General features: G+C 40.7%; 1 protein-coding gene across 3 annotated transcripts in view; it reads left to right on the top strand.

The window, feature by feature from the left end:
* The window catches only part of ptk7b (protein tyrosine kinase 7b), an 85,880-nt gene that overhangs the window by 33,738 nt on the left and 28,354 nt on the right, over window positions 1-23,788 (top strand). For all 3 annotated transcript variants that reach the window (XM_054798624.1, XM_054798625.1, XM_054798622.1), the window contains one exon: window positions 21,947-22,243. In XM_054798624.1, the coding sequence (XP_054654599.1) occupies window positions 21,947-22,243 (297 nt within the window). The remainder of the gene's footprint in view (window positions 1-21,946; window positions 22,244-23,788) is intronic.

Below are 23,788 nucleotides of genomic sequence, written 5' to 3'. Positions count from 1 at the left end.
AATGCCTGGAAGATGCTGTTTGGGAAGACAGAAATGCATGATTAATACACATTGTAATGCATTGCATTGTCCTAATCATTTTTCCACAATCACCTTCCAGAACAGACTGACCTCTAAAATTGATGGTACAGCCAACCTCCCATGCCTATGGTTCTCTACTTGCATTATTTGACTATTTATGACCTGCAGGCTACTCCGATATAACCTGTGGAAAATCCTTGCCTTCTCTTTATGATGCAACTTGTATCCATTCCCTTTTGTATGCCCGTCGGCCATACAAGGGCATGTCTAGGCCTTCCTCCGCCAAGACCTCAAGCTGCAAAACGCCATAGATCAATACATCCCTCAGAAATGCTTAATGAAAACAAATGGGTATCTACATAATGTGTTATCCAGGCTCCTTGCTCTCCTACCTGCCGCACTGTTCCTGGATGATGTTAAAAGGAGGGTGGGTTAGTCACAATGCCTCATCCACCCTACCTTTTATTCATAAGGACTGATACATGAGAACTAGACCGTAGCAGTACGAGTGTTACAGCCTGGCTCCAGGGTTTAGACCAGATGGGAAGACAGATCAGGCTTTTACAGGATGCTGGGATTGAGTGGGAGTGATATTACACACAGATACTCTTGTTTTACAGTGTAAGTTGATCTGATATTGTTTTGCATTAGCATTTTTGCCTATGTCCGCCGGGAAAGGGATCAGCCTGGTTGTAGAAGGCATGTTAAAGAGAATCTTTGCTTTGCGTCAACCCCAGTATCCCAGTGATGCCACACTGCCCAGAAGCCACTTCGGGGATGGTACGTTTTCCTTAGCCACAGTCCTGTACAAAGCACAACATAGTTTTTTGCGAACACTTACCATCGGCAAGCTCTATATTGAGCCGCCGATCACGTCAGGCTACATATATGTGCTGTTTAGTTCTTGTAATGGGTTCTTCCCCTCAGGCTGGGAGTGTTGGCAAAGATAGAAAACCCTCCTGCTGACTCTCTTTCTTCACTTAATCCTTCTTATAAATAGGCCACTGTGTCTATTTTACAGGCAATAAGGCGATGTGTTCAAAGCATGTTAGGTTCAGAAGGTGAGCAGAATGGCCAGATCTCGTGGTTAAGACACATCTTTTCCAAGTTGGTTCATGCTTCTGCTTCAAGGTGAAGGCAGAAGGCCTGTGAGACATGCATCTCCCAAAAAAAAAATCAAACCATGGGCAATACATTCTGTGATTGGTTGGCTTTTTACATTTCTTGTGCGTATATTACTCTTTCAGAGGATATAAAGCCTTTTCCTGCAATTTTGTTTAACATTGTAACGCATAGATTAGTTCCATCTCCAACAACACTCTGTTTAGTAGTGATAAGGGACGCTAACAAGCTAAAACGTCGACAAGTATCATGGTTGCTCAGTAAGTTGACTCACCGGAAAAAAAACGCATCTAGCGTTTGGACGGAGAACTAAATGGCATGCGCTCAACACTTACACCGACGCTCCAGACGCCGGTGTGGTGACTGCACGGAAGCATATAAAAAAAGCGTAATATCAACGTCACCTTTTTTATACTTTCTTTCTCTCTCGTGGCATTACAAACCATAAACTGTTGCAAGATAACGTGTGAGACCAGTAATGCAAAAAAAAAAAAAGTTAATGATGCTCTGTTCAGAATGATTTACTTTTTCATATAACTCATTCAATCCCAGCCGTTTTTCAAAAGACAACCCCTTCAGTACTGGCCATTTTAGACAATTTTGACTGATCTTTCAAGGCACACAGAATATTGTGTTCTGTGGTTTTTAAACATGGAACCAAAAGAAAGATTAGCCTCCTGTCTTTCATCAGAAAAAACAGTTTGTTTGTACCTTTTTCCGTTCTTTAGTAATCAGCAGTAGAACGGAGGTAAGTTTTGGGAAAGTATTAGTTCCTGACTAGAAAAGGGAGAAAACCAAGTTGTTGTGAAAAGATACATTTCAAGCATGACAATGCTTTTGTGACAGCTCAAATGTCTAAACAACTCTACCAACATAAACAACACAAAAAATGGTTTGTTTTACATCAAAATAAGAATATATTTAAAAATATAACACCCTGAACTATTTCAAATTTTTACATTTGGATCTGAACTGTGCGTGCATGTGTATGTGCGCGTGCTTGCGTGTGTGTGCATGCATTAAAATTTCCCTACAGTGCGTAACCATCTGCACGCTACGCTCCTCCACGCTCTCTCACTTCCTCCTTGCTGTCTGTCGTGTGATTTTTTTTTTCCTTCTTTCCGTTCACATGATGTCTGCTGAGCCCTTATGAGATGCACTTCTGCCACCTTGTGGCCGTTTTTATGGCTCAAAATTGCTCTGAGGTGAAATCCATTCATGGAGAGTTGCGTCATCACCTCTTTTGCGCAAAAAAACGTATAAGACATAGAAATACGTTGTTGTGATCGGGTGTTCGGTTTTATAAAAACATATAAATACGTCTTTGGTATTGAATGAATTTTTAAAAAATGTCACTGGTTTTTGCACAATGCCAGAAATCTAATGAAATTTTTCTTTTCCTTCTTATGTTTGCTTGGACGTGACCGATCATCTTCTAAAGGTAAGTTTATATATATTTACATTACCCTCTTGCAAACTACACAAACAGACTAACTAACTACGCACAAACAGACAAGCTAGACAACATATGTATAAATCTTCCCATCATGTAGTATAATATCATCATTGTTGTATTATTAATTGTTAACTTTTATTTTGAACTATTATTGCCAACTATTACAAATCAAAATTACTGTACAAATTTTCAATAGATGTTCAATTAAAAAAGAAATAGTGACAGCTTGTATTATTAGATGTGTCAGCTATTTGAATTGTTTTTGTTTTGTTGGTTTATTGCAAACTACTGAGAGGTTACACATTTTTGCTAATTTACTTTTCAATGCCGGTTAAATCATTGTGAACGCAACTGCAGCTGCTATTGTACAGATATGACCTAGCCTATTTTGAAATCTTAAATGGCACAATACAAAAGTATGCCGTGATACACTCTGTATTGAAATATTCACGCCCTTGTAAAGGGAAGCGACTTTGTGTGGTGGGTTAGGACGCGAGTGCCAATGGGCTGACAACATGATTGTGATTTTGGAGCAGACGTATGGGAAAACGCCAACAGAAAATTGCATAGATAGAGGTGAAAGGCTCCGGCTTTGTATACAGGTAGCTGTAGGCATGTGGGATGGCTCAATGTGAGACACTCCTTTTATTCTACCCACGCGCTTTTCCCCTTTGCTTCCTCGTCTTTTCACCTTTTGGAGAGAACTCCCTACAACAACAGCTGCTGCCCCCCGGCCCGGTTAGTATTCACACACAGTCATGGCAAGCCAATTAGTGGCCCGAGAGCGTGTGAGTATGTAAAGGTGTCATTTCGTGAAGTCTCAGGGGGTTGCGCCACCTCCTGCAGTGCGATGTCTCTTCCCAGAATGTGAGTGACAGCATGCTCACAGGGAGGTCATTGTGCCAGTCAGGCTTCAATGGTTTCCAATGCAAAAACATTTAAGAGGACAGGAAGTCAGTATGATGTTGGTGGTGTATGGATGCGTTTGTCCATCAACAATAAAGTCCCCGTTTCATAAATTCCTGGAAGATGATTTTGTCGAAATAGGTTTTGAGTGCTTTGGTGCAATGGAATTTGATGGGTTTACATGTTTTTTTCTTTATGTTACATAAATCTATTTCATATTTGTGGCATTATCTCCTACAGTACATGTTTGACATGTTTTTGGCCATATTTATTTTGGCTATATTTACTGGACCACAGTTACATCCATCCATCCATTTTCTTCCACTTGTCCGAGTCTGGGACGCGGGAGGACGTCCCGGTCCCTGGCCACATCTTCCAGTTCCACCGGGAGGACACGAAGGAGTTCCCAGGCCAGCTGTGAGACATAATCTCTCCAGCGTGTCCTAGGTCTGCCCCGGGGGCTTCTCCTGGCTGGGCATGCCCGGAACACCTCACCAGGGAGGCGTCCGGGAGGCATCCGGACTGGCCACCCGAGCCACCTCAACTGGCTCCTCTCGATGTGAAGGAGCAGCGGCTCTACTCTGAGACCCTCCCAGATGACTGAGCTCCTCACCCTATCTCTTAGGGTGAGTCCCGCTACCCTACGGAGGAAACTCATTTCAATCGCTTGTATCCATGATCTCGTTCTTTCGGCCACGGCCCAAAGCTCATGACCATAGGTGAGAGTGGGAACATAGATCGACCGGTAAATTGATAGCTTTGCCTTCCGGCTCAGCTCTCTCTTCACCACGACGATCCGGTAGAGCGACCGCATTACTGCAGACGCTGTGCCGATCCGCCTGTCGACCTCACGCTCCAACATTCCCTCACTTGTGAAGAAGACCCTGAGATACTTAAACTCCTCCAACTGGGGCAGGTCCTCATTTCCAACCCAGAGGGTGCCAGCCACGCTTTTCCAACTGAGAACCATGGCCTCGGATTTGTAGGGGCTGCGTCTCATACCAGACGCTTCACACTCGGCTGCAAACCGCCCCAGTAAACGCTGAAGGTCACAGCCCGATGGACCACAGTTATTTCTCACATTTCGGTTTAGCTGTTAAAAGGAATCAATTAAAAGAAAAACTCTGAAAACTTTAGAAAAAAACACATTTAATGTCCTGTAGTATTCTGTCTTATTATATTCCATTTTGTGTAATATTACACGCAAAATCACCTGCTTGACCGTCGTATGAACTCAAGGCACACAGGTAGAAATATTCTACATGAATATTAGACACTTAACCTTCTGTTAAATGCCACCCAGAGTGCTCCTCATACATGACAAAATATCTCAACCTCATTAGGTGATATTTAGAAGAAACTATGGACAGAACCTGCAATGTGAAACATTTCCTCTTGAGCAGGGGTCCTCACACTTTTTTCAGCCTGAAAGGTGCTTTTAAAAAAAGATCCTAAAGATCTACTTTCTACTATAAACATAGAGAATATATATATTCAGTATATTTATGACATGAGTATTTATTTATTTATTTATAACATGAGTATTTATGTTGAGTACAGGCCAAAGGTTTGGACACACCTTCTTATTCAATGTGTTTTCTTTATATCAATGGCTATTTACATTGTAGATTCTCAACAATGAATGAACACATGTGGAATTATACTAAACAAAAAACTTAACAACTCACACTTAACAAAAAAGTGTGAAATAACTCTAAATCTGTCTTATATTTTAGACATTGTTTTTGATAGCACTGCAAACCCTTGGTGTTCTCTCAATGAGCTTCATGAGTTAGTCTCCTGAAATGGTTTTCACTTCACAGGTGTGCCTTGTCAGGGTTACTTAGTGGAATGTCTTGCCTTATTAATGGGGTTGGCACCTTGGGGTTGTATTGTGTGTGTGTGTGTGTGTGTGTGTGTGTGTGTGTCCAAATTTTTGGGCTGTACTGTACATTGTACATGTATATCAGAGGTGCACACACTTTTTCAACATGTGTATTGCATGTACATGTCAAGCATGCAAGCTTCAATGTACATTTTGTACATATAAGGTTTTGTATATTTGCCCTATATTGTGTTATATATATTTTTCTTTTAGTCTATTTTTTTTTCATGCCCTTATAATTGTATTATTACTATTTTTATTTTTTTTATTTCATTACTAGCCTGTTTTATGTTGCACCATTACACTGCACAAAATTCCTAGTTTGTATAACCTTCACTAACATTGGCAATAAAAACTATACTGATTCTGATGCTAATTCTAAATCTGAACCCCTGACGTCACGTTCTCTCCCCATGTCCGGGTCACATTTATCACATCAACACACACAAGCATGCGTCTTATGTCTTAAATGTCTTATTTTCTCTGATTATATCTCCTGTATTGGGTGATACGAGTGTAAAGGTGACATAGGGGTGTTATTTCATGTCTAGAGGACTCTAATAATGTTAAAACCCATCTTTAGAAGGTCATACACAGGTTTTCTCTGCTTTAACTATGAAAATAGTTGATTTATAAATAAGGAATCCTACTTTATGGGAATTCTCTCATTACGGTCGAGTCTGGAACCAATTAACTGCAATAACAAGGGTATACCGCATATGCTTTTTCAAATCCTTTTATATTGTCTAAGGGGAGGCTCACTGTGCCTAGAGCTGATCAACAGCACCTCTGCTGGTTGTAGACAAGGAGCACATGGTCCCCCACCTCAATGGCTTCAAGATGTCATTAAACAATCAATTCCGCTCATATTCACAATAAATTAAGCAAGTATTATGCACATTATTAAACGTAATAAATGAACATATGAAATCACAAAAATATTAAGTAGTTAATCAGATATCTGCATACTCTCCAATAATCCACCCAATCCTCCCTTGAGCCTAGTTTTACTATTTGGGTCCAGATACCTATCAACGCCTGCGGTAACTTGACAAACGCTCTGCCAGCCATTTTGTGGAGAGACCAAACATTTTGTTTCCTGCCCAGAAATCCCTAATTGACTGCATGTGATTATAGCAAGCCAACTATAATCACGTTTTGAGTCGATATATCCCACGCCTCCTTATTTCTGTCCTATTTGCACCGTGAATAAAAAGCCCGTTTCTTAGTGGGGGTATGAATGGCGAGTGCTGAGCAGTTATATTGTTCATAGAAGCGACATAATCACCTTGGTGGCGTTGAGCTTGAGCTGAGTGGGTGGGAACTCGGCAAGTGACTCGTGTTGCCAAGTAACAGAGTCAATAAGTACTTGTATGATTGTTGATGATAATCCTACCCTCCGGTTTAAGGAGTCCTTGTGTGATTATAAATGTCATCCATTATTGTATGTCGGTGATTGTACTACTAAAATTACTAAAAACAAGTCATGGGCAGAATATTTGCTTGATGTGTGGCAGAAATGAGGAGTTTCTTTTGTCCCCACGTGGATTTTTATTTTTTATTTTTTTAATTTTTTTAGATTCTTCTGTCTTCACCGCTGATGCGTGGAGTACATGCTGCTCTCTGTATGCTAATACAAACATAGCTTTCAAAGGTAATTGCTGAGGCACATTGGGGGTCGGCCACATCCTGCCCCTACCACTGTTATTCAAATTATCAGAGGTGTTGAAAATACCATGAGGCACCCACCCCAGCCCCCCACCCTCCCCACACAAACGTAGTCATCCACAAAATGTAAAAGTGCCCAAGTGGTATTTGAAATTCAAAATACTCCCTAACGGGTTTCTCACACACGTATCGACCATCCCCGCAGTGCCAGTTACACCCCTGGAAAATGATTGTTCTTTCAAATTGAGGAAATGGACCACATTTGGCCGTTTTGTTTGTAGAGTGTCCCCCGATCCTGTACTCATTGGATTTAGTTTGTACGCATTACTTGGTGTCAGACTGCAGTTGTGGCTACAACTTTGAAGAACATAAAATAAAAAATCCAACATTAGCTTCAAAAGTAAAAGGTTTCAAAATGTGCATAAACATGGAGAATTCCTAATGGGTAGTCCAAATGGATCTGTGGCAGTCAGAATGCCGCCACAAATGAAACAATGTATGGGAAACACTGTATCTACCATGCGCATATACTCTTGGCATGGCTTAGCCTTTAGATGGCAATGCTAATGTTGAAGTAAACTGCCACGATAAACTTCCACTGTACTAATGTTGCATTTATAGGCTTCAAAATTATTTATCTGTTTTTTTTTTGTCTGAAGAATTTTTAGTATACGGACCCAAATAAACAGAGACAGTGAATTAGACACATGGATTCTCTTGTTTCCTTGCCACGTGAGGTCATGAAGTTCCGAAGGTCTGACGATTGAATAACATTATGGAAACATTATGGGATGTTGTAGTTTCCGGAATCGGTTTCAGATGCTACATTGTTGGCCATACCTAGCCATACATAAATATGTTGCCAAATAATATACAGTATCAAAAGTATTCCATTAGTTTCTTTAGTCCTGCTTCTTCTTCCAGCTATATTTATTTTTCCTTTCAGAAACACTAAATAGACTGGAAAATGCCCACCAGTGTAGTCCAGGGATGAAGGACGTTTATTTACAGTCGTTACAGTAGACTTCTGTCCAGAAATATTGCAGCTTAATAAGATGCGGTGGCCACACTAAGCTCACTCAGCCAGCCAAGCTTTGCAAGCAAACTAAGACCAAAGAGATGACTGGAAACAACCTGGATGCCAGGTTTGTCACATTAACCTCTGCCAGCATCAACATCTGTGTGTTTGGGTTGGATAAGGAGGATCAGAAAGCAATGAAAGAGACCAGGTGGACCCACCCATGTCTGAAAGACACATTCTGCCCTATCGCCTGCGTTTCAAGCATACCATTGCCAAAGAACTGGTGATTTTTTTTGTGTGTGTCCTAGGCATTATGAGAGGAAACTGCTTTGGTAATCATCTTGCAGATATACTGTACAGTACCTCACCACATGAATTCAGGAAGCTGTTGGATACTTCTCTGTAGAAACTGTGCTTTAATGGGGTCCCGTTTGTACTTAGCAGTCTCATTGAGGGACTGAAAGACTTAAATGCTTAAGGAGCTGACATGTGTCTCCATCAGTGTATCATTAAATATGCTGTGGAGTTGTAACTGTCTCATTAGTAGCGGGATTAAAACGTGATGTGATGTTTTTTTTTGTTTTTTGTTTCAGATAATAAATTAATGAATTAATCACATAATAAATGAAAATTAACTCAATAATATTGCCAGCCTTGGTATATTGCCACACGCGTCTGTTTTCCTCTTCTCTCGCCTCCAAACAAGCAGGAAGAAGGTTCACTCTGTGCTTGTTTTCAGCTCCTGGGCGCATTTGCTCCATGAAAAAAAGGCTTGAATGAAGTGAGCCCTCTTGTTAGCCATGCAGTTTCTTTGTCTCAGTGTGGGGAGGCGGGGCTGCTAGCATACATATAGCAGAAGACTGTTAGAGGTGAGAGGTGAGCCCATTAACACAGATGAGCCAGTATGCCGATTTGTCTGAAAGCGGTGGCAACAAAAAGACGGCAAACTGCCGCATCGAAAATATAACCACCGACCCATTTTTTTTCCCCATGGGGTAATATATTATCATTAAATTAACATTAGTGGTTATTTTGGTCTCAAAATAATGTTGACAGTAATATCATATATATAATAATATGGGGGACAATAAACATTTAAAAATGCACCAGCATTGATTTGTGACTCAGTTAAATTAAAAAGTCTGTTTGTCTAGCCATATATTTTATCATTGTACTTTTCTTAAAAATGTAAAAATCCATGAATGGACCCAATCTTGTGTATTGTCTCGTCTCGTGAGCTGAGAATCTTGTGACACCCCTACTTATTAAGTCGTTACTTTGGCCCTGTCTTGATGGAGTCATTATTGGTATTGGACTATTAGTATTTGATTATAATATGGACGAGGTCTCCTTTTGCTGCTATAATAGCTTCCACTAAAGATCTACATGATTAACATGTATATCCCATGACTTTTTTTTTTTCACAGTACAGTCAAACTTCATTTTTCGGACTCCCCAGTTTTCATATGATTGTGTATTTGTCAAACATTTGACAAAAGTTAGTTTGTTTACCCTGTACCGTATTGTTCCCTGAAATCAAGCGCCCAAACAAAGCGCAATACATTTTTTATTGAGTGTGACTGCTAAATAACGCACCATAGGGCTAAGAAAGTTGCAAATGCTAGCAACTTGTTCAAGAAGGTGAGAAACACTATTCAATTTAATCTTGCCAGGATGTACAGGAATCCGCATCAACAATAAGATTTATCCACTCGTCATGTACAATTATTTCTTATTGTTTTCTATTTGTAAACCTATAATTATACTCTATAAAATGTATTTTTTGTTAATATTTTTGGTTGTCTTTTCGTCCTTTCCTGTAGAAAATAATACAATTTGGATTTGTATTATTTTCTATGGGAATAATTTCCTCAGTTTTTGTATGTTTCAATTTTCGTGGACGAAAACCAAGGTTCTACTGCGTGTGTGTGTGTGTGCGTGTGTGTGTGTGTGTGTTATATATATATATATATATATATATATATATATATATATATATATATATATATATATATATATATATCTCATTCAGTAAAAATACCTTTTTCTTATCTCCACTGGCGTGATTTCTTATCTCACCCAACTCCCCCTATCTGCCTGCTAGTTTGCCACTATCAGCCAACATCGCCTGTGGAGAACAGAGCAGCACTGGCCGCCAAATACTTAAAGGCCATCTGCTGCTACAACCAGAGAGTGGACTTCATTCAAGTCCTTTAATGTGGAGGGGGGAGACATGCATTGCCCAGAGAGTGCTGTGCTCCGCATGGAGTATGTCCCAAACTGGTTGGCCGTAACCATGTTTGGCTTTGAGTCCAGCAGAGGAGCTCTGTTTAAAATATTGAGGTTGTCGGTCCTCCTATCATATGTCATCCAGGGAGACTTTAAAAGAGCACCCCACTTCTTTCTTCTGCTTTAGTCCATATCTGTCTGTTGATATTACATGTCCACAAGCCCTCCGGAAAAAGATTTAAACTCGCAGCCTGCTTTGATTCTTCCAACGCCCACTTTAAAAAAGCGGACTCTTTGGTCCGTAACATCTATCAGGGTTGTGTGTTTAGCCTGGCTGCAAATGGCAGAACGTCTCTGCTCCAATGCGGATTAATCGTCCATCGTTGGCTCATAATCTCGGAAAATATTGTAGAGCGTGACCCCAGATGTTCAACATTACTGTGATTTATATTGTGTTTAATACTAAATCCTGTGTTAAGTTTTGCTCAGGCCATTTACAGTGTAGTTATAGCACTTACATGCGTAAACAGCTAGCTGCTGACTCTCATGTTTGTTACTGTAGAGGCTTTGTGTATCTAAAGTCTGGACAAGTAGGAATTGTAGCTAAATGCTTAGATTTCAGTATTCCCCCTACAGAACGTCTCATTATCAGATTAGTGCCAAGTTATTTTGAGGACCAAAGAGACATGAAAAGCCCAGTCTTCCTCACCTAAACAAAACCTAATCCAGCCTAATCTAATAATTGCTTCCAAGTTCACTATCTCATTAAAGCAGTGCTGCAGGATGGCAGCAGCTTCAAATGCTGTATAGCATGGTTAATAATACCCATGGATCACATCTGTGGATGCCACAAAGGTTCTTCATTGTTAGCGTCTTTTAGACAACCTCTATAACTTCATTCTACTTTCCTCCTGAACCTGCCTACCTTTCCTTTGCCCTCAACATTCAAAGGTTACAAAGGGAGCAAATGGGCTGCCTGTGTTTCAACAGTTGGCCTTTTATGAGTGGGTGTTGAAATGTGTTCAGTCTCAGACATCTCCATTTTATATACCATTTGACATACAGGGTGACAGTTAGAAAGGCAGGTGTGGACGGACAAGGTGCGGGACCTGATGAGCGATGTGGTTCACACTTGCTCTGAAATGTCTCGTCCTGTACTGCAGTGGTCATCACATGGGCATCACATCAAAATAAGAAAATGTGTAACATTGTGCTGCTATCAAAATGGGTCTGCTCATTGATCTGTTTCCATATACAATGGAAAATAAATTACGACATTATCAATCAATGCAACACTTTTTCAATCCGGAAAAGATTCTTCAGCTATATATACTTTACATATTTGCAACATAAAATTGACTGCTGATCATTTCCTGCTGACTTCATAATAGAGATTTGCATAATGTTCCCCAGAGTTCAAGTGTATCTTCATCCTGAATTCCAGCCTAAAGGCCGCTGCAGGCCTACTAGTGCAACTAGCAATAAGACACTAATGGCCTACATTGGGTGGCCTATTAAAACACACTCGGGGAAGTGTTTAGGTGGGGCTTGACAAACATTTTCATGTTGCTGACCACCTCCCAGTGTGCTTACTTTGAGATTTATGGTTCCCCCTCCTCCATACATTGTTGCATCAGGATTTGTATTTCTGTCATGGAAACCATATAGGAGCATTTCCTCTTATCAGAAGGTAGAGGAGCTCAGACAAGCTAGGGCTTGTTAGGATGGATGAGACCTGCTGTGATAATTGTGTGGTAGCGGTAACATACTGTACATCTGCCCAAATATTATATCAGGAGCTTTTCTGAGGGGAAAAAAAAATCCTCTCACAAACATTATAGCCGTGGTTCTTTTGAGTAGGTTGCAGTTTTAGAAGTGTAGATCACAGACACATTACGGTTGCTGAGCAGGAGTGATGTGAGATCCAGTCCACCAGGAGCTCTTGCATGCTAGTTGCCATGCCAGTGTTGCCTGGTAATAAGCCAGGTAGTTATGATGTTCGTCTGGTTTGGAGCCAAGCCTACCCCCTGCTCTCAGTGGTAAGAAGGCAAACAAATAAGGGTGAATCAATGAGCTTTGTCATAGTAAGCTTGACTCTTTTTATTGTGTACAAACATAACTTATCCTATTGTGATTCCCTCCATAGTACAATTATCTAGATTGCAAGAATCTTTCAAGTGTTTTTATTGAATGAGGCGTATGGGAATTATTGTTCTTGTATATTTTTTAATCCTTTCAAGATTCAAGATTGAATCCGGTTTATCTATCCCCAGTGCTTTCCGTGTATAGTGTGATGCCCAGAAATGATTTATTAGGTCGCTGGTTGCAGCCAAGTTGTGCATTTCATTTTGCCTCAAAAGCTTCAAAGTGTAAAAATAAGCAGTTCCACACAATACAGAATTGTTTATGAATCAATTCACGATTAAGATGACATTCTAAGCCACTGTAAATTACAATTATTATAATAAAAATATTATTTTTAGTTGTACTTCTCTTGTAGTGTCAGTTACTGCTGAACATTAATATCTTTGTTAAAAGTTGAAACTTATTAAACAGTCCAGGTGCACCCAATCCAATTTTGAGGGTTTGTACACAAGGATTTCATCCATAAAGAACTCATTTAATGAATGATTAATTGATCCGAATTATTGGGAGTAATTGTTTTTGTCATCTTTTGCTGCCTCTGTTTTCTCATGTCATGTTAATATTTTCAGGTCTTCTGCACATAACCATCTGTGTGAAGACGTTAGCTAAGATGCCCTCTGCTTTGTGCATTATAGCATTATAACAAAAGCCCACAAAGGTCAACAATGAGACCAGTCCTGAGTGAAGCTAACTGTCACTGTGGTCACAAAGGCTTGACAAAGACCTTGTACCTGGTTCGATTGAGTCCTGTTAAACATCTCTGCTGTCAACATAAATAAGCCTGCCTGACCTATTTGTTTGGGTGACATTTCAGCTTCATGCTCTGGTGATTTTCTCATGGGGTCCGTGCTTGACGTACAAAACTGCTGTTGACACCCGGCATTGTGAGGAACTACTGACCAACATTGATAGTTTGGAAAAATCCACTTGAAACTGAATAGCTTTAGACAAATAAAGTGAGTACATGGGAGGAGCAATACCAAGAATTACTTGGGAAGCGTAATAATCATAATAATAATTATTATATATACTTTTTAAAGTGCGAATGACACCAAAAAAAGTTATTAAAATATTGCAAAATGAAAGTACTAAACTTTTGTGTCATACTGCTGTCATACATAAATGAACAACTATGAAATAAGGGTGAAATAAAGTGGTGATTTTTACGCTATTGTGACAACTACTGTATGATGTAACACACACACACAAAATGGCCACTAGCATGTTTTTTTTTTATTTTTACTGCTAATAAGTGGCACTGACAGCTCTATGCACACTGCAAAATAAAAGACCAGTGAGCAGCGATCGTAGCTTATTAGCCCTGGAATGACCCCCATACATTTATTCTAAGATTCACAGAAAAGAACTAGTAAAAAAAAAAATTACTGCGATTTACTTACTGAAACTGACTGCAAGGGAAGGCTGGAAAGACGATTTACAGCAAATAATTTTTTGCTAACAATTCAGATCTAAAACACATATCAGTGACTCCGGCAACCAGGTGCAAACAAGCACAGCCATGGACATATGCAAAGAATGTGACATATTCACACCAATAATAACAGTGACTAATATTGTGTTGTGAGGAGTATGATACTGTATGTTTTACTGGCAGTGATATCCACTGGCAGTTATCAGCTTGTGATTTACACACTGAACAGAGCTGAAGATGATAGACAACGATTGTTTAGAAAGCAATTTGGCATGAAAACCCATATTATTATTCTAAAATTTGTAGTGGCGCTGCAATCTAAGACGTCCATTTGGATTTATTGTTGTACGCTACAAGCCGCCAAGCTAGTGCATCAGAACAAGCCAGATAGGAATAGGATAGCACTGCATTAGCCGCCAGCACTAGACTGGCTACTGTGGAGAATATTGGCAGAAGAAATGTACAGTAGATTGACTTACTGCCACCTTGGCACGCTTTTCCCCGGTCGAACGTCCTGTGGGTTTTTGACTTTTTTATTTCCATCTGCGGGGCAGTACCATTTCTCCCACAAACTTTACCACTGTACTGTGTCTTTTTTTAGAAATGTGAACACACTTACTCTGTCTCCTCAAGTGTTCCAGCCAAATCCTTAAACACAACAAGCGGGTAATGGATTTCCAAAGTTCCTGTACCGCATCAGTTTTATCTGTGTCGCAGAAATTGTGTGTGTATTTTACAAACAGCACATCCGACTTCACTGCAAATCATTTTTGTGTCCGTTTTTTCAATATCCAGGATAAAATCAATCAAGAAAAGACAAAACGTTATCCAAGATGAATTTTGTCATCACTATACCTCAGCAATGTAACAACTACATCCATGGAATTTCCATTACACCCACAACGAACACTTTCAAAATACAGTATAGATACATAGAATAGAAGGTCCTTGAAAACATTCAGGCTCGGAGAACGCGTCATATACTGTAGTTCAACTACCCAGAGCTGATGTTAGGGTGACGTTCTGTTTAATGGATTATTATGTCCATTCATATTGTTTTAAGTCACATATATTTCATTTAAATACGTCTACTCTGACCATCAAATGATTCTCAGTTTTTATTTCAAAGGAAATATAGTTGAGAGCAATTCATGATATAATTGACTTCATAAGTGAGTAGCCATACCAGTTTAATTTCATGTTGAAGGTTTTTTTTCCATTGAGTGTTGACTATAAAGCTGTCTTAACAGAACCACACATACTGCACACACACACACACACACACACTTACACACACACACACACACACACACACACACACACACACACACACACACTGGTTTGCTGTCAGGCCATGAAAGATCTGTCAGTATGCTGCAGTTCCTCCCATGACTTTACACTTCATTCCCGATCCAATTTATCTTGCAGGCATCTGGGTTTGAAAACCCATCTGAGGATGAAGCTATCAATGATTTTCATCTGAGGTTTTCCTTTTAGCTTGTGAAAACCTTCTTGCCCTTGTCTGCAGAGTGATGGATGGTTCGTGGAAATACAATGCAGACTGTCATCCGGGCTGCGTTTTTAAGAGTTGATTATGAAATGATGAATGATCCTGGAGCTTCCAGTGTCCGTCATTCTCGACATGAAATGGGGTCTTCCCATATGTTTTGTCTGTCTTTGTGCCTCTCTGCCTTTTACATTTTCCTCTGACTGAAATGATGATCTTGGTTACTTTGCATTTCAGTACGGCAGTAGGAGTCTGCTAAATAGCCAATGGGTTAAAATATGATTTATCCAGCTCCTCACTCCACTGATTCAGTGGAGCGTGTTGAATGTCACGAGCATTAAGATTTTGAAAAAAACGGGTTGGTTTTAAAGTATGTCAGCTCCAGTTAGAATTAATTGGCCAGAGGCAGTGGATGTCTTCCATTCTTGTCCATCTTGTTGAATGTTCTGACTGCTGCTGCTGGCACTCCGGCTGCCAGAGTAGATGCTTTTAAAGAGAGAATAGTTCCCATTGCGTTATGCATTAGTGTTCCTATGCATTTTAAAAAATGGATTGGATCTTTTCTGTTCAGTGGCTGACGTGCTCCTGCCCAACCTCCTCCAGGATGAAAACAAACAAGACAGTTGGCACTGCATGCAAATCAAGCTTTCTAAGATCTTATATTGTATGTTTATTTTGCTGGCTGGCTTTATACAAGCGGTCATAATGTTGCCACTGTTTGGTGTTTAATTATGCAAGAAGGCATCAGGTCAACCAGTCAGATGCATAAAAAAATGTTGCTGACTTTATTAGTGGAACCTGACTTTATGGTACATTTACAATTTAGAGGATGTCTGGTGGGGTGCATTTTGTCAACCGCTATGCATTTCTAGTCACTATATTCATAGTCCTTTGTCAAGCGCAACCACATTTATGAACATTGGTTTCATGTCTTTGACACCAGGGTGTAACTGAGTGGAGCCTGAGATAGCATGTTGGTTATTCCAATCAGTAGAGTTGTCTTATGGCTACCAATCCACAACTCCTTCATTACACCATCTTTTCATAAGTAAACATTCCACTGCACTTGCCTTACCATGACAGAGTGAGGGCGCAATGCTCGAATTGCAACGTAGCGGGGGACGGCTGTATTTTGATACATTGCAGACCAGCCAAACTATGAAAAAAAAAAATGTGACTTATGTTTTGGAAAATATGGTACATGAATCACTGCACTACAACAAATGGAAGTTTTTCAATACTTGTGCTCCATTCATTTTCAACAACCCCTTAGCGTCCCATCCGTGTGGGGTCAATATCAAGCAAAAAGTAAACTTTATCACAGTATTGATTTCACTGTGCACGCATACTGAAGGCAACCCTTGATGCTCTTACTTTCCTCCACACACTACCTACGTTCATTCAGATGTTTCCAGCATATACAGTTAGAAACTTATTTGTTAACAGACAATAACGGCAGATTAGTTCATATTAGAATTAATTCATACCGTCCAGCCGACTCGAGGGCGACTTCCATCTGACATTCCAGCCAGCCTATTCAGGCTTAATGGGGTTGGCAGTGCAGCGAGCCAAAGAGGAGAATCCCTGTGCGCAGATATTTTACCCCTCTCAGCGGATTTCACCATCAGTATTTACCCTACTTTCTGTCTCTTCCATCTTGTTGTCACTTACCTTCTTGTAAAGGGAAACTATTCTGAAGCAGAATGGTTGTTAATATTGCATAGGGCCTGCTGCTCTCACCGGTGCATTAGTGTGTTTATTGGAAGCAATTCCTGCTAAGTGTGTATTGATCCTGATCAAAGCCAGGAGTGCTCACTCAGCTTTTAAAGTTGGTAAATCAATTTTCTTGTGCATTTTCTGGGATCTGGGTTGCGATACCAGCAGATTAAGCAAACAGTGAGGGTGGGGCTTTGCCTGGGTTTCATACCAGGGGCATTGAGGGGGTATCCCTAACTTGTAACTGAACTCTTTCAGTTGACTCGATGGCTCCTTGAGGCTCTATCACAAAATCATTGAAGGTCTGAACTGTGTCATCAAATGTTTCAAATAAGGCATCGCATATTTTCAAGTTTAGCGTGGTATATTTGCTTCCTTTGTTTTCTGTATTGCTGCATTTTCTCAGTTCCCAACTGAGCTGTCATGACTAGTAAGTACCCTTTGACTGCGCCTTCTGAGTGCTTGTTTCAGTTGCAGTACCCCAGTCAGTGCCTCACCAGCCATGAACTCGCATGTCACGATTTGTATAAGTGCCCGTATGAATTACTTAATCTTACTTCCTTACTTACTTTCTGACTTAAGCAATTACAGTCAAGCGTTTGAGGTCAAACACAATTCATTCAAGAACACTGGTCGATGCCAGATTTGTTCAGATTTGGAAATTGAAATAATTTCAAGATCAAACTGTTGGCAGAACTCTTAACTTTAGTCACACTGGTGTAGCACAAAGGTTATTTGTGTCATTCTGAATTTCTTATGGCCTTTTATATATGTCTTCCAGCCCACGTACACAAACCAAGGTATCTCCACGTATCCTTAATCTTCAAATGTATCTTTTAATGATAAATATATATTTTTTAACCTGCAACTCTTCATTGTTACCTCATTTTACAAACGCTCATAACCTTGAATATCCTAATCTTAGTTTGTCCCCTCCTTATCTGTCCAACTTTCCTTTTCAACTCTTCTGACTTTGAAGCTCCCTCAGAAGTTTGAATAGTGTTTGCCCTGCTTATCACTTTGAATGTTCTTCTGTGCAGTCGATCCAAGCATTTATTTTCCCTGTGTGCTCAATGAAAAAGCCTTAGCCACATAGCCGGTCACACAGGCAAAGAAGAAAGCTTTTTCTCTGTCCGTGGCAATGCAGTTGGGTTTTCTATTTGCATTTAGATATATATTTGTGTGTGTGTGTGTGTGTGTGTGTGTGTGTGTGTGTGTGTGTGTGTGTGTGTGTGTGTGTGTGTGTGTGTGTGTGTGTGTGTGTGTGTGTGTGTGTGTGTGTGTGTGTGTATCCTTGACGTGTGTTCATTGGTATGGGTATGAGACAGGCTGTGTGTTTGAAAGATGTAGGTCATGGCGCCTGCCCTTCTGCCACGTTTGAGCTGTGCTGTAAACTTGGCAGATTTCCTCAGATGTGATAGACAGTGCCCCCTTCCATCTCATCACTCTCCTCCTCTCGTCTGTCATCCTGTGGTTGTCGTAAACACCTCCTGTGTGTGCGTGTGCGCTGTCTTGGCAGGGACTTTTCCCGGAAGTTATTCCTTAGGTTCACTCAAAGAAAGCGCTCTCTCATATGCACGCACGCACACACACACACACTACTCACTGCATCAACAGGTATGAAGAAAACAGCAGTCACTGCAGTCCACAACTCATCTGCCACAACTCACCTTGTTTCAATCCCAGTTTTGTATTTAGCAGAGTAATGGCGTTGGGCCATAGCCGAGGTTTGCGTGGATGTAGCTTCCCATAGCTGCTGTAATGGTGTTCTTCAGACTGCAAAGCAGTTGAGACTGAATCAACAGTGCCTCCGCTGGTTGCATCCAGGGAATGCACTCCATTTGTCAGTCTGTCTGTCAGTCACTACTTGTAACACTATTTGGCTTAGTGAAGTCCTGTTCAGTCATTGAATGATTATTTCCTTCACGAAAGCAGTTTGTTTCCATAGCAGTTTGCTTGCTTATTTTTGTTTTTCATTACTCAAACACTGCTTAATTGATTTACTCAAGCAACAACCGGTTGCTAAAAATAATGCATGAAGTGCATGGATATGCATAAGATACAGTAGGTACTGTATCTATGAAGCCATGACTTTAGTGCTCATCCATATAAGTGTTGTTCTGAGTCACTTCCACTGTTTCCGCTTTATTTCCACAATGCAAAACTAAAAACAGAATTTTGTCTTGAATTTTAGAGTATGCCAGAATTTTTTCAACCATGGCTAATACTGTTTTGAGTTACTGTAGATTTAAAGCATAACTTGAATTGAAGTAAATAACAGTTTTTAGATGGCACAACCTGAGGTTAGAAATGTGGCACATAGAGTTCGGCAGAAGTCAATTATCTGGTCGCAGGTGTTCCTGTGTTTTCCGTAAATAAGACTGCTACACAGTAGCTCCACTGGACTGTGACCGCCACAAAGATGAACCCACTTGCCTGACAGACCAGGGTGCCAAAAAATATGTCTGCTGTAGTGCCTTGCACCGCATCTATTGTTTGCTGCATTTAAAACCAAATAGCATAATTCAGTGATTATTTTCTGTCGTGTGCCAAAATGTATATATAAACTCATTTGTTCATATAACACACACAGAACCATGAACAACACGGTGCCTGTATCAGAACAGGATCAGTTAAGCGCTGCAGTGTTCATGTGATGAGGCATTCAGACATGCTTTCAGACATCAGCCAATCAGAGGTCGGAAAAATGCTGACATTAATCTATGCCTGCTAGTTGGCCCTGTGAGTCGAATTTGAAGTCTGATTGGTTAAAGAAACAGCCTAATTTCTAATATTTATAGGCTACGTTGACACTGCAAATGATTCCATGCAGGAGATTAAGAAGAAAGAGGGCAAGAATTTTGGCTATGGAGTTTGTGCAGAACTTGTTGCGGCATCTGTTCTGAGCAGCATGTGGGTAGAAGGAGCCGCTTCATTGACACTTTTTAAAAATAATTTGACTGACAAGAAGAGCTGTTGCCTACATTGGCAAGTACCTTTATTCAAGTCTCGCACGGTAAACCATGCCTTTCAATGACGTTCAGGTCGGATATATGCGACCTGACTGTTCAGACTGCAGTATACACATCGGCCTGAGTTTGAAAAAATCAGAATTGTACTGTTCACACTGACCTGAAAAAATCAGATACAGATACATATGAGCAAAAAAAAACTGGAATTGACCTGCAGTGTGAACATAGCCTTAGTGACATTGGGCCAGCACTCATAACTCTGAAGGCCCTGGCCAGATTACATTGGCTTGGCAACAAATCAGGTGAAATCTGATTGGACAAAAAAATCTAACATACATGTTGTGGAAGCAGTCCAGCCAAGAGACACGCTATTAAATGAAGATAATAGACTGTTGGAAATAATTTAATAAAATTCCATGGAACAAATACAATAATTTCAGTTGTAAATGTAGGCTGGTGCTACTGATAGTGTTTAGGCCAGCAGCGAAGGCTTTGCTGGCCCTGGCCACCCACCGCTTATGTGGTAAGGCAGTTTTTTTTTTGTATACACCCTGACAACTTGCGGTTTATTTTTGCATAATGCCATTTCATGAAAGAAAGACAAATACGTGTCCTTATCAATAACATACAAAGGAGACACAAAGTTCTTTTTGACTGCTACGGTACTGTGGGATCTACCTTATACCATTTTGGTAAAAAAAGACTTTCTTCAGGAAGCTTATAGCATTTAATGTGACAGTTAGTCTGACAAAGTAACACGTTTGACGATGCTCATTTGATTCTGGCACTGCCAAGCAAACATCACACAGCATTGGACGTGTGACTGAGTGTTCAAATTTGACGCCGCTTACCTATTTGTCATCTTGGGCAAATGTGGTGATGATGATGATGAACAAGCGCATTAATAACGATGAAGATTGTGGTCATTCCTTGGCTTGTCTTAGAGCTCACATTCAAGATTTCTCTTGTGACTTGGCTCTGGTTCTCCAATATGTGGTGACCCCCCCCGCACCACACACAAACGCAACACCCACACACTGCTGGTGGTACGCTTCGTCGACTCTTAGCAGTGGACCGTTCCTTATGATAACAAACTTGACATCAGGTATGCTAACTTAACGTCCCACGGGGCCGATGAGAGACCTGCCGTGGCAGATTATAGAGGTTCATTGTGATAGCTCTATGAACATGGCTGCCGGTGTTCAAACCCAGGAAAACCAACGGGACTTGACACTGAAGGATGTTTCCAATATGTTCCCTTGTCTTGTAGCTAAATGATATAACCGGTCTATTAGAAACATCCCAGTGTGTTGCAGTGCAGTTCTACACCACTGCTATCTAATAAACGTGTTGTTAAACCTGAAACTGTCAAAGAAAACTGAGTATTATTTGGAAGTCAGATAGTTCTTTCAATGGATCTCGATAGATTATTCAGCTCTACTGAATGTCGTGAGCAGCAAACAAAAAGAAACGCTGTCATCTCCACTCATTAAATCCAAATACACTTTGACAATTTGACGAATTCCACCTCTGCCATGGTCGTATGTGTTCTTGGAGTTTTGGTTCAGGGTTCAGTCCCTCCAGTGAACTGTGGTTAAATAGAGCAGAAAACATGGATCTCTCAGCCTTGGTGGACGCATCATGAAAGATTTAAGTGTGCGTGCGGATGTGAGTGCAACACATCATGTCTTATTTGAACAACATGTCTTCCCAAACTGATGGCACATGACTGGTACAAGTGTGTGTGTGTGTGTGTGTGGCATCACAAACTGCAATTGTTTTTCTCAAGTTCAGATCATTTTCAAACATTCCTCTGTAAGGATAATCTATCATTTATTTTACCTCTTGTTTCCTCTCGTCACACAGTCCTATCCATCCAGGCTGCTGCCATCCAGTTTACCAAGGAGCCCAAGTCCCAAGATGCCTTGCACGGCCGCAGCGCCATGCTCCGCTGCGAGGTCAGCGATCCAACCGACATCACTTACAGCTGGCTCCACAATGGCCACCCCCTGGAAAACAGCGAGAGGCGCTACCAGGAGGGCAGCAATCTCAAATTCACTGCTGTGGACCGCCAGATGGACGCGGGAAACTTTGAGTGTGTCGTAGAAAACACGGCCACAGGGGAGGCGCTCCATTCCACAAACGCCTCCTTCAACATCAAATGTGAGTGTTTTGTTTCAGGCTGTGTTCTGGTCCTCCGCTCTGAAAGCACCCTGATTTCCTGAGTGGAAATAACCAGTTGACAGGGTTTCATAATGGCAACGAGGATGTGCATCCAGTTTCTGGATCAGAAAATCAAAACAAAAGTTGCAGTGTAGGTTGGCGGCTAAAATGAGCTGAAGGAATGTTTCCACTTTGTAGTCTTTTCTTTGAGCCTCCCTCTCCCTTTCCCAAAGGTAACAGGATATGTGCCACCAAACATGTGTTTCTTGTAACTTTCTTTTCTTCGTTACGTCACACACTCTTTTCCCATGTGCTTTCAAAAGCCTTTTGTCTGGGTGTTACTGTGCTCTTTTGCCTTCGAGCTATGTAATTATTTTGCTTTAGATTAGCGACAGCCCCATTTCTCACCGCTTGTTATCGTGGATGCGTGTTCTGAGGCAAGCAGGGAAATTTCCTGATAGTGTTTGATTCGCTGCATAACCAAACTTGAACAGAACGTTTAGGTGTAGAAGAAAGCAATATAAATTCTGCACAATCCAATTACAAATAGCAAGCTGGTGGCATGTGGTGCCAGTTGTTATTGTAAAGCCCACTAAACTGGTATGGCTCCATATGGAATATATTCTCTTCCCTCACAGCTTTCTTGCCGGCGTGATTTATTTTATTTCAATATAAGTTACATATTTTCAAAGGCTAATTGCAAGAAAGCCCAGAAGAGATGAAGGCTAACCTCAATTCTGTATTGTTTCCACCAACAGATATTTGTGGCCTGTGATGTTGAGAACCGTTTACGTAGTGTTGTTTCCAAACGAGACACATCAGTTTTACAAAGTATGTTTAATGTGTATAGAACCTCTTTAATGTGTTATGATTAAGCATGATCTCGTGCAGGGCTGGGTCAACATTTTGACGAGCAGGCTTTCTTAAAAGCCCTCAAAACTTGCAGCGAGGTGAACCCAAGTTAACCATGATCATGAGCCATTACTGGAATTCCAACAGGCCAACAGCGTGGATTATGGAGAAGCGCCTTCTTCGAGCTGCTGTTGTAGACAGACCCCACCCACTTTGCTTTCTATCAAAGCCTTGTTTACCTGGAGCTGCTGTGACGTAGTTCCCGTGATTACCGTAATGACTCGCATATAACCAGAAAAGGCAGAGTCTTGCTTCAGTAACCATTGGAATTTTTTTCTGGACTTTTCTTTTAGAGTGTTTGTTTTGAGAATGCCCCGAAGGCCAGTTTAAAAAAAAAAAAAGTCACGTGCTGTAAATGGCCCCCTGGCCTCACTTTGGACACCCCTGCTTTATATTGTGTAAACTGAGAAATTACACAATACTAATAAAGCTAAACCAGTCATAAAGTAGCATTCAGTAATAACTATATCCTGCAGGATCAATTTGTATGCCATGTTTTTGTGGATCAAATCATTTGTCTCTGTCATAATGTGCAGGTTTTCTCTGTAGATCACTTTACATAGATCAGGCCGTGTTATGACAAATGTGCTCATATTTCCCCAACATACATTTAACGGGTGATAAAGCCGCACA

The sequence above is a fragment of the Dunckerocampus dactyliophorus genome, chromosome 14 (assembly GCF_027744805.1).
Source record: "Dunckerocampus dactyliophorus isolate RoL2022-P2 chromosome 14, RoL_Ddac_1.1, whole genome shotgun sequence".
In the NCBI taxonomy this organism is placed as follows: domain Eukaryota; kingdom Metazoa; phylum Chordata; class Actinopteri; order Syngnathiformes; family Syngnathidae; genus Dunckerocampus; species Dunckerocampus dactyliophorus.
Note: the sequence above shows the minus strand (reverse complement) of the source record. Positions and strands in the feature narration are given on the sequence as shown.